The sequence below is a fragment of the Theropithecus gelada genome, chromosome 16, assembly GCF_003255815.1.
Source record: "Theropithecus gelada isolate Dixy chromosome 16, Tgel_1.0, whole genome shotgun sequence".
NCBI classification, from domain to species: Eukaryota; Metazoa; Chordata; class Mammalia; order Primates; family Cercopithecidae; genus Theropithecus; species Theropithecus gelada.
Window position 1 is genome coordinate 33,276,300 of NC_037684.1, and position 11,167 is coordinate 33,287,466.

An 11,167-nucleotide genomic window follows, 5' to 3' on the forward strand; every position below is an offset into this window, starting at 1 on the left:
CTGATGCCATCCTCAGATCTGCTTTGGAGATCCCAACTCTATGAAATATGGTGTGCCAGGTAAGAGCATGGTCTTTGGTTCAAATACTGGCATGTGCCTGTTTTTAGCTCTGTGATCTTGGCAAGTTGTTTAACCTCTCTGAGCCTCAGTTTCCTCATATAAAATGGATAAAATAACAGCATAATTTTAAAGGGCATGAGATAATTTCCTGTAGATCTACTGCCTACCCCCACACACATATCCATGAGATAATATTTATAAAGTTCTTACATAGTACCTGACATATAGTGGGTACTCTCTCAATATTAGCTGTTGTTATCTAGAAATACCCTGTGTGACATGGCCCCTAGTTGCAGGAAGTGAGGATGGCAGTGGTGGGGTAAGGGGACTTGGTATGTCTTGGATTTTCTTTCTTTTTCTTTTTGAGATGGAGTCTTGCTCTGCCACCTAGTGCAATGGCGCGATCTCAGCTCACTACAACCTCCGCCTCCAGAATTCCAGCGATTCTGCCTCAGCCTCCCAATCCCAGTAGCAGGGATTACAGGCGCCTGCCACCACGCCTAACTAATTTTTGTATTTTCAGTAGAGACAGGTTTTCACCATGTTGGCCAGGCTGGTCTCAAACTCCTGACCTCGGTGATCCTCCCACCTCGGCTTCCCAAAGTGCTGGGATTACACGCATGAGCCACCGAGATGGCATACTTGAAAGCATTTTGCAACAGTTACAGATAAATAATAAAAGCTATGTTTATTGAGCACTTAACAATATACCTCACTAATCCTCAATCAAGTGAGGTAGGTCTCCTTACCTATGTTTATTGATGAGGAAACCAAAGCACAGAGGTCAAGTGCGTAGACCTAGGTCAACCAGCCTTTAGTCCAAAGGATGTTCCTTTCTATGGCTGTCATTAATCCTAAATTGAATTGAGAGGAGTGACTTGCCCAGGATCATACATGGTGGCCCAGGGCTGGACCTAGGTCTCCCAGTTTAAAGATCACCTGTGCCTGTGGAATGCTGATGCCACTTTCAGCGAGGCTCACACCTGTAATCCTAGCACTCTGGCAGGCTGAGGCAGGTGGATCACGAGGTCAGGAGGTTGAGACCAGCCTGGTCAACATGGTGAAACCCCATCTCTACTAAAAATACAAAAATTAGCTGGGCATGGTGGTGCACGCCTGTATTCCTAGCTACTCAGGAGGCTGAGGCAGGAGAATCACTTGAACCTGGGAGGTGAAGGTTGCAGTGAGCCGAGTTCTTGCCACTGCACTCCAGCCTGGGGACACAGGGAGACTCCTCGGTCTCAAAAAAAAAAAAAAAAAAAAAAAAAAAGGAATTTGTCCACCATGGAAGATGATGAAGTAACTGGGCTGCTTCCCATCCCAGCTTTCCAGGCCCGCTTGGGCTGTAGGGGGCATTGGACCCTTTGGCAACTTCCTCCTGGAGCAGCTCAAGTTCTGGCACCTGGTTTCCCCTAGAAACTTCCACCAGACCCCTTCCTAATCTGGAGGAGGGCACGGTCCGCGGTTCCCTCCCTCAACCCTCCCCAGGGCACAGACTGAAACCCCCGCGGGGTGACAATGTTTTTATTATAGCTTTGGTCAGACGGGGCACAGCCGGGCAGGGGCTCTGAGGGTGCTGGGAAGCAATCCAGTCCCCAACTCCCCCTTTCCCTGGGCGCGCCACCCCGGAGGGAGCCGAGGGCAGCTCATCTCAGAGCGCAGGAAGCAACCCCGCCGCCGCGACCTCTCCCCAGGCTGGGGTGGGCTGGCAGGCGGAGGTGGGCAGTAAACAGTCCTATTGTACAAATATATAGCGTGGGCCGGGCGGGGGCGGTCAACCTCGGCTCCCGGGCACGGGGACAGGGCGCGCTGGGCCCGGCTCTGCAGCGAGCCGGCGGGAGGGCCTAGCTGTGGCCCAGGCGGTGGTGAGCACGGGCCGGGGGCGTCATAGCCGGGGAGGGCCGGGCGGCGAGCGGGTGGGCAGGGGCGAGTCATCGTCTGCCCCGCCCGGAGGGGATCCCGCGGGGGTGAGGGACGTGGGTGGAGGGACACGGGGAGCTCAGTCGGAGTAGATGATGAAGCCAGAGAACGTGCTGTATTTGTTGCTGTTGCCGCCGTGTGCTTTGCCTCCATCGAGCTTGATGAAGACCTCGTCGCCGGCGTCCAGGTGCAGGATCACGCTGTTGCTGGCGTAGTCATAGTTCTGATCCGCGTCCTGGGCAATAGCACTGGCCCGCACCTGCGGGTAGGGGACACGGGAGGGAGGGCGAGAGAGGAGGGAGGATGAGAAGGGAGGGAGGTGAGGCAGTCCCGGGGAGGATCAGCAGACCCTGAAACCTGGCCTGCAGCCTCGCCTCATCCCACCCAGCCCCCTCCCAATCGTACAGAACTTGTTTCAGGAGAGGGGCGGAGACGAGCCCTGGATTTCTAGTGCAGGTCTGACCTGGGCCTGAATTGGGAGTCAAGGCAGAGTCTTCCTCCTTCACTCCTATAGGGCTTTCCATCCAGCTGGCCCAGAACCTCAATACCTCCAGGAAGCCTGGAAGCCGGTCCTTGCAAAGAGGAATTCTCTGGACCTCCAGGGGATGGAGGGCCTTTCCTTCTCTCATCATTCCTTCCTCTCTGCTTTCATAATGATGCCATCGTTTCAGCCACACCCGCTGGATCGTATGTCAGTGGATGGACACAAGGGCACACCTTGGCCCCACAGGTCAGGCAGCTGGATCAGTGCCAGACTGCCAGTCAGCAACCATCCTGGAACCAGGGCCAGGTCTTTGGTCTGAAATGCATTCCAGAGTCTCCCCTGCGGCAGCAGTGAGACAGAAGGCCTGGTAATGCTTTCCCCTCCCAGGGCTTAGAAGGAGTATGGGTGCCAGTCTCCATGGAGCTATAGCTATATACCTGTCACTATATACCCACCCAAAGAGGACTTGTAGCTCCTCCTATCTCACCTCAGGGTGGTAGAAAGGAACTGGGTGGGAAGAAGGGAATCCAGGCCCTACTTCCCTCTGGGATTTTTGGTCTGAAGTGACATCCTTGCTGGTCCCTGCCTTGATGGGGGATGGGGAGGGACAGGCAGGATAATGGGTCAAGGGAGCACCAGCATTTGGGTTTGGAGCCTGCTGTCACTTTTGGAGGCTCTGACTATAATCATAAGAGATTGTGTGTGGCTGGGCACGGTGGCTCACGCATGTAATCCCAGCACTTCGGAAGGCCCAGGTTGGTGGAAAATTTGAGGTCAGGAATTCGAGACCAGACTGGCCAACACGGTGAGACTCCCATCTCTACTAAAAATGCAAAAATTAGCTAGGTGTAGTGGCGCATGCCTGTAATCCTAGTTCCTGGGGAGGCCGAGGCAGAATCACTTAAACCTGGAAGATGGAGGCTGCAGTGAGCCAAGATCACGCCACTGCACTCCAGCCTGGGCGACACAGTGAGACTCAGTCTCAAAAAAAAAGAGAGAGAGAGATTGTGTGGTGGTGAACAAATGATCTACAGACATTCCTCTAACAGGGATGGAAACATAAGTCCTGAGTTTCAGGATCGGGGCCTCTCCAGTGTACCCTGGGTAGAGACCTGGAAGAGAAGCGCCCTCTCCAGGACTGTGGCTTGTGGTGTGGGGAGGCTGCACTGAGTGGAGTTGTCTCAGGTTTCTCCACGGCCCCTCTCTATCCTGTCCCTTCACGGAAGGCAGCTCACCATCCCACCCTCCAGGGCTGAAGTCTGGGTAGAACCAAGCCAAATTAGGGGAGGGGCCCATCCTCTCTCCTGGACTGGAGGCAGCACTGCAGGTCAGCTGTGCCAGAGCTGCTGACTCAGCCGCGATGCTGCAATGAAAAGGACCCGACATATTTGCATGAGGGCCTCCCTTTAAAGCCCATCTCCAACCCCTTCTTCTCCTTCAACCTCTTCTTCCCAACCAGAGAAGAAACTCTTTGTGCGCTTAGCTGGGAAAACTGGTCTAGTTAAAGGTGGGAGGGAATAAATGAGAGGGGAGACGCTGTCTGCCAAGGAGCTCAGTTTCTGTGTCTAGAAAATGGATGAGAAGACTTTGCCTCACCACTGCCACCTCTGTAAAAGTCTTTTGATGATGAAGAAAAAAACATTTAGATCTTGATGGGGCTTTGAGTTATTAGGGAAGAGCTGAAAGCAAACAGCCAACTTCTGTATTGTTCCCTGAGCCCTAATCCTGGTAGTATTTATTATTACACACGCATTTCATTATCTTTGCTAATAAATTACTACTAATAACAATTATTTTTATTGCCCAGATTAATTTAGCCTTAACTCATTAAAACAGTGTGCTCCTTAATAGCCAAATCCATTGGAACAGAGTCATCTGTCATCAGGAATCTCCTGGTGATGTGACTGTATCAGAACTGTTATGCTTATGTTTATTATTAATTCATCACCATGATTGTTGCCGTAATTATCCTAATTATCCATGGAGGCAGAGAGAATTTATGCCCTTCCATCCTTAGATGGTGGGGCATCCAGGGTTGNGAGTAGCTGGGACTACAGGCGCCCGCCACTGCGCCCGGCTAGTTTTTTGTATTTTTTAGTAGAGACGGGGTTTCACCGTGTTAGCCAGGATGGTCTCGATCTCCTGACCTTGTGATCCGCCCGTCTCGGCCTCCCAAAGTGCTGGGATTACAGGCTTGAGCCACCGCGCCCGGCCATGTTTATTATTTATTCATCACCATGATTGTTGCCGTAATTATCCTAATTATCCATGGAGGCAGAGAGAATTTATGCCCTTCCATCCTTAGATGGTGGGGCATCCAGGGTTGGAACCCAGGGGTCCCAATTCTCTGCCTGACTGGAGACAGTTGAGGTCTGCAGCTCCTCCTGGGGTCCAAGGGGAAGTGTGGGTAAACGAGGTTGCCAAGGAAGCAAGAAAGCAGGTTTGGGCCTTGTTATGAGGGAGCGCTGCAGAATCAGTTCCTCAAGGGCTGCCAGGAGGGGAAACTGAGGCAATGGTCTGACCAAGGGAACTGGGTGAGAGGGTATCCAGGAAACATGTTCCTGCCCTCAGATCAATGCTGGGGTCTTGGATGTGCAGATGTGGCTCCCATAGGGGAGCCAGCGTAGCCCATGGGGGACGCTTGCATTTTCACATATTTACTGCATTCCTGCTGTGCCAGGCATTGTGCTCTGTGTTGTGAAAGGTATAGGGGCCAGGCTGGGCGCGGTGGCTCAAGCCTGTAATCCTAGCACTTTGGGAGGCCGAGACAGGCGGATCACGAGGTCAGGAGATCGAGACCAGCCTGGCTAACACGGTGAAACCCCGTCTCTACTAAAAAATACAAAAAACTAGCCAGGCGAGGTGGCGGACGCCTGTAGTCCCAGCTACTCGGGAGGCTGAGGCAGGAGAATGGCGTAAACCCGGGAGGCGGAGCTTGCAGTGAGCTGAGATCCGGCCACTGCACTCCAGCCTGGGCGACAGAGCAAGACTCTGTCTCAAAAAAAAAAAAAAAAAAAGAAAGGTATAGGGGCCAGAGAGGATAGCCAGGGGACCATCTGCCACCACCAGGGGAGAGGCTGATCTCCTTAGGTCTTTTTCCTTTTTGAGACAGAGTCTCGGTCTGTCACCTAGGATGGAATGCAGAGGTGCAATCTCAGCTCACTGCAACTTCTGCTTCCCAGGTTCAAGTGATTCTCCTACCTCAGCCTTCCAAGTAGCTGGAATTACAGGCATCCACCACCACACCCAGCCTTTTTTTTTTTTTTTTCTTTTTTTTTTGTATATTTAGTAGAGACAGGGTTTCACCATGTTGGACAGGCTGGTCTCGAACTCCTGACCTCTGGTGATCCGCCCGCCTCGGCCTCCCAAAGTGCTGGGATTACAAGAGTGAGCCACCGTGCCGGCCTTCTTAGGTCTTTATACCGCCACCTTGAATTTATATATGCCAGCACCTCTTGCTGCAGTCAGAGTCTGTTGTCAAACCCCTTGCCCATTGGTGATACTCACCTCCCCACAGCCTGCTACCCTGGATAAGCAGCACCCTGACCACAGGCCCTGGCACATCCTCACAAAGCCCCCTGCCCAGTTTATTAATTTTATGTCCTCTCCAACCCACCTGAACTGTGGATCTTGGAGGCAGCTGCAGGCAACTCACCACACCCAGGGCCCCACTGCCAACCCAGAGTCCTTTCCCCAGGCTCCTCGCATCCTAATGGTCAGGACTTGGTGCCATCAGGGGTGTTGATGCAAGGCTACCCCTAAGGACAGGGGCCAGTGGGCCTCAGATAAGGACAGAGGGAGCCTCAGTGCCAGGCATGAAGGTGGCACTCCCCATCCCGAACTTGCCCAGAGAAGAGGCAGAGCCCAGATTCAGCTCTGCCTCCCTAAAGAAATTCTGGAAGCCTCTCTACAGGCAGGAAGCCAGGAAGAAAAAGTGCAGTGCTCAGGATGGCCCCGGGTTCTGAAGTCACGGGAGATACAAGCTTCTCTCTTTTGTTCGCATCCATTGCCCGGTCCTGCCATTTTTTTTCTCTGCTTATTTAAATGTCCTCGTCCACCTCTGAGCTGGCTTTCCCCTACACTTGACCTTTTATTTTCTCCCTAGTGGTATCTCCTCTCCTTGGGGACCAAGGTTCACCATCTTCTTCCCTGCATCAGGTTGGTCTGCACCAGGGTAGGCCCTACTGAAGCACTCCCTCCCAGCCAACATATTTGGGGACCAAAGTCATCAATTGGGCTCCCAGCCCACCTTTAACACAGTACTCGTTGGGGTGTGTGATTGTACGTTACGAATGTTCCCCCTGCATAGGCCATGAGGTCTTGGAGGGCAAGTGGATTGAACTCCTACAAAGCCTCAAACCTGGCTCCTAGTAGGGGCTCAAAACTAACAAGTGGGATGACTAGTGAGATCAAATGAGTCTCTTGGGCAATTTGGAAGAAGTCATAAAGGACATGGGAGAGGGGGCTATAGGCCCCACTATTTCTCCTGGTTTTCTTTCTTTCTTTCTTTCTTTTTTTTTTTGAGACAGTCTCACTCTGTTGCCCAGGCTAGAGTACAGTGGTGAGATCTCACCTCATTGCAACCTCCACCTCCTGGGTTCAAGTGATTCTCTTGCGTCAGCCTCCTGAGTAACTGGGATTACAGGCATGCACCATCACACCCAGCTAATTTTTGTATTTTTAATAGAGATGGTGTTTCGCCGTGTTGGCCAGGCTGATCTCAAACCCCTGACCTCAGCTGATCCACCTGCTTTCGCTTCCCAAAGTGCTGGGATTAGAGACGTGAGCCACTGCGCCCAGCCTCTCCTGGTTTTCTTTTGAGGGGGCTGGTTTGAGTAACTATTAAGTGCTAGGCCTTTGAAACCCCTAGTTAAAGTCACCTCCTTTTTTCCTATTAGCCTGTGGTCCCATCTCCAGTGAGCACCCCTTCATCAGACTCTGTCAACACTCTGCCCCTGATGGATGGAAAAGGAGCTTTTGAGATGGTTTTACCTCCCAGTGACTGACACAAGTTCCCCACTCTAAGCACACAGCATCTCTGGGGACCTGTGGGGACTTCCTGAGGTGGTGCAGGGTCTAGGGCCAACCTGTGGCCTGATGACTGCCTCCCTATCCAGGCAAGCTGTCAATCCTCTGAAACCTCAGCTCTGTGTCAGCCCAAACTTCTTTGGGAAAGGAAGACATTCCATTGATGAAGGTGACATTGCTGCATCCCTTATTGGTGATTAATAGGGGGAATCATGGGGCTGTCTGCAGAATGAGCCTTTGCTGGATACTGGGGCCTCCCATTTGGTCAGGAACCAAGGACAAAGAGGAGAGAGACAGGGATGTCTGATAGACACACGTGGGAGAGAGAGACATACAAGGAATAGAGAAGAGTGGGGTTAGACCCGGGGAGGAGAGGCCAGAAACCCAGGGAGAGACGGAAAAGGCAGACACAGGAGAGAGATGGATAAGAAACAAAAATAGAAGAAAGAGGCAGGGGAGAGGCAGAAACCAGAGAAAAGGTGTTGGGTGGCGGGGCAGCAGCCAGGCAGAAGAAAGAGAAGAGGGGCTGACTTACAAGAACCTGGCTGGCTATCTGCTCACTTTCCCTGCTTGCTCCTGTCCCTGCCCCCAAGACTTGCAGACCCGCAGGCTGGCAGAGCTTCAGGGCAGTGCTGCCGTGGGAAGGGTTCCAACAAGGTCTTGCATCTCAATCGTGGGAGATTCCTCCTCAACTTCCACTAGCTCAGTTTTAGTTCTGACCAGCGGTCCCCTTCTTCCAAGAGAATGCTCGGCCTGACCACACCCCCAGGCCGCAGGCCACCATGAGTGGGAGCACTGGGAAGGGAGATGGTATCAAGATAGCTGGCTAAAATTGTCACCCCGGGGCGGGGCTGGGTGGAGGTTGGTCCTGGGGTCGGCCATTCCAAGGAGAGCTACAGGCACATGCGAGTCCCGGTACCAGAGTCCCCGACATACTCAGCGCTTTCCAGCTCCAGCGTCTGAGGTGGGGACAGAGAATGGAGAAGATCCCACATACCCCAGAGTCAGGAGGGGCTGGAGCGGGAGACCAAGAGGAGGGGGAGTTTCCATTTCCTCCCCCGCCTCAAGAGGAAAAACTACCCCTCCCCCCCAGACTGCCTTCTTGTTGGGGCAGCTCTGCTACAGTGGGAAAGAGCTCCCAACTCCCGGATTTTGCAAAGGGTGTCAGATCCGCCCAATGGTCCCTTCTCGAGAGCAGGGGACGCACTGCAGCCAGGGCTCTAAGCACCGGGCTCCCTTTGCCTTTGTGCCCCAAACATTTCCTGCAGCCACCTTTCTCCGCGTGCGCCCATGGCCACGCGCCTAGGCGCCCGCGGGCGCGGATGCTGCTTCTCCCTATTCCATGCGCCAGAGCTCATCCTTGCCCTTCCCTTATCGCCCGCTGGTGTCGGCCCTAATCCACTTCCCAAGGGGCAAGCCCCCAGGGCAAGTCTGTGCACCTGTGAGCCCTGCGCTCTGACTAGTTGGGTTCGTTTCCCGCATTTCCAGCAGCGTTCCAGACGGTGCCCAGCAGCGTCTGTCTTGGAGCGGGAGCCCAGGAACTGAGGATCGGAGATGTCCGCTGGCTCCGACCATCCCCACACGTGATGCCCAAGCGGGGCAGTAGGGTGGGGTCTCCACCTGTGTCCGCCTGGTGCCCTCGCCAACTCCGATCAGGTGCCCATTTGCCCCGGGCTCCCTGGGTGCCCTGCCCCCAGGCCAGCCCCATGCCCCCGCCTGGCCCACCTGGCCATTCTTGCAGAGGTCTGCCCACATACTGGTGCCGTCGCCGCCGCGCATGAGGACATGGTAGGTGAAAAAGTAGGTGCCGGGAATGTTGCAGGTAAACTTGCCGCTGGCCGCGTCGTAGTTGTTGCCTAGGTTGGTGACCACGTCGTCAAACTTGAGCACCTCGTAACCCTCGTGGGGGTTCTTGAGGCCGGCGTAGAAGGCCACGCGCGGCACCGTGGTGTAGGTGGCCGTGCTGATGGCGCCGCTGCCTCCCGCGCCCGGCAGACCCGGAGGGCCCGGCTTGCCTGGCTCACCCTTCTCCCCCGGAGGCCCCACAGGGCCAGGAGGACCTGGGTCCCCGGGAGGCCCCGGAGGGCCGGGCTTGCCTGTGCGGCCCGGCTTCCCCTGGGGGCCCTGCACCAGCGTGGAAGGCGGGGGCGCGCCGCTCTGCTCGCTCAGGGCGTCGCCGCCGTCGGGCCGCGCGCCGGCGCCGGGGCCCCGCGCGGGGTAGGGGTCGCACACCATGCGGCAGGTACCCAGCATCTCATAGTGGCCGTCCGGGCCGCCCGAGCTCACCAGCACAGGGATGAGCACCACCAGCACCAGCAGCATCACCACGCCCGCGGCGGCCGCTAGCAGCGTCTTTCGGCCCGCGCGGAGCCTGGGGAGCGCCGGGCCGCCCGGCCGCGCCGTCGGGGCAATGGTGCCGGCGGGCGGGGGGCGCGGGCTAGACGCCCGCGCTCAAGGGCGGTCCGGCGGGGCTGCGGGCATGGGGCCGGGCCCGGGGCGCCGCGCTGCGCTGGCTGCGCTGCGGAGCCCAGCCGCCGACTCCTGCCTCGCGCCTCCCTCCTGCTGCGCTGCCGGACTGAGCGCTGCGGCCGCAGCCTCCCGCCTCCCGCCTCCCGCCTCCCCGCTGGCTCCTCCCGCCTCCTGGCGCCGGGGCCACCACCCCCTCGGCCGGGCCCCGCCCCGCCCGCTCCGCGCGGCTCTGGGCTCACGAGGGGTGGGGCTGCGGGCGGGGCCGGCGCCTAATTGGGCCGCGGGCGCCTCGAGGTGGGCGGGGCAGAAGGGGGCGGGCCGCGGAGACCCCGGGCGGGAGCCGGGAGAGGAAAGGGGAGACGGAGTACGCGGAGACCGAGACTCGGAAATGGGATGGGGGCCGGGGTCCGAGAGACTCGAGAGGAGCTCCAAGGAAAGGGGAGAGTAGGGACCAAAGAGCGAATGGGAGAGAGGGCCACAGGGAGAGCTAGAGAGCGCCGAGGGGATCGGGAGAGGAGAGGCCTCGAGGGTCGGTCACCCGGAAAACAGAGGGACGGGGGTCGCGACAGGCCAAGACCCGTAGGGGCGGAAGCAAGAGGATAGCGCCCGGGTCTGCAGGGGACAAAGAGAGTGATTGAGGGGAGGACGAAGGGGGGAGCGGGAAGGTAGGATGAGAAAGGGGGTTGTGACGCGAAGAAGAGCTTACAGAGGGGACTATTTGGCACTCAGGCCTCACAGACCACCCGTCTGGGAGATCCGGGGATCGGATGAATGCCTGTCCGGGGGCCCAGCGGAGCCCGAGTCCTGAGGGCGGCCGCCTCCTCCTTTCTGGCTCTGACTGTTCGGGTACCCGCCTCCCCCGAGGGGGATCAAGAGCTTCAACCCCCTCCTCACCTCAGCCCCTTCCTCACCGAACTGTGGCCAGGCTGCTTTTTCCTGGGCCCTTTTCTTCCATCTCCCTCTGCTCAATCCCTTTATCCCTGCCTCTGGACCAGGGAGAAAAGGGGATCCTAAAAAGGCGGGCACCCCCACATTATTTCTGCATGCTGACAGATGCAAATACGTCCCTGAGGGGTGACCCCCTTTTCCAGCCTCCAGGAGGAGGGGTGGATCTCATCCAGCCCCTCAGCCCCTCCTCCCTCACCCCCAGCCTCCTCCGCCGCCCCCTAACTCTTCTCCCCATCAGGCTGTGGGAGGCTCTCCTCT

The 11,167-nt window shown here is 56.6% G+C and overlaps 1 protein-coding gene across 1 annotated transcript; it reads right to left on the bottom strand.

Moving 5' to 3' along the window:
- Positions 1 to 1,567: 1,567 nt before the first annotated feature.
- Positions 1,568 to 10,063, bottom strand: C1QL1 (complement C1q like 1). The gene is made up of 2 exons (XM_025362232.1): positions 9,218 to 10,063; positions 1,568 to 2,239 (listed from the first exon to the last, which is right to left on the bottom strand). Exons 1-2 carry the CDS (start codon positions 9,812 to 9,814, stop codon positions 2,060 to 2,062), a joined length of 777 nt encoding a protein of 258 aa, XP_025218017.1. The 5' UTR covers positions 9,815 to 10,063; the 3' UTR covers positions 1,568 to 2,059.
- Between the last annotated feature and the right edge of the window lie 1,104 nt (positions 10,064 to 11,167).

Bases quoted from the DNA above. Each gene is read 5' to 3' on its own strand.
- C1QL1 (XM_025362232.1), bottom strand. From the start codon at position 9,814: ATGCTGCTGGTGCTGGTGGTGCTCATCCCTGTGCTGGTGAGCTCGGGC. The intron at 2,240-9,217 runs GTGGGCCAGGCG...CCCTACCCGCAG, and splicing joins ACCTCTGCAAGAATGGCCAG to GTGCGGGCCAGTGCTATTGC.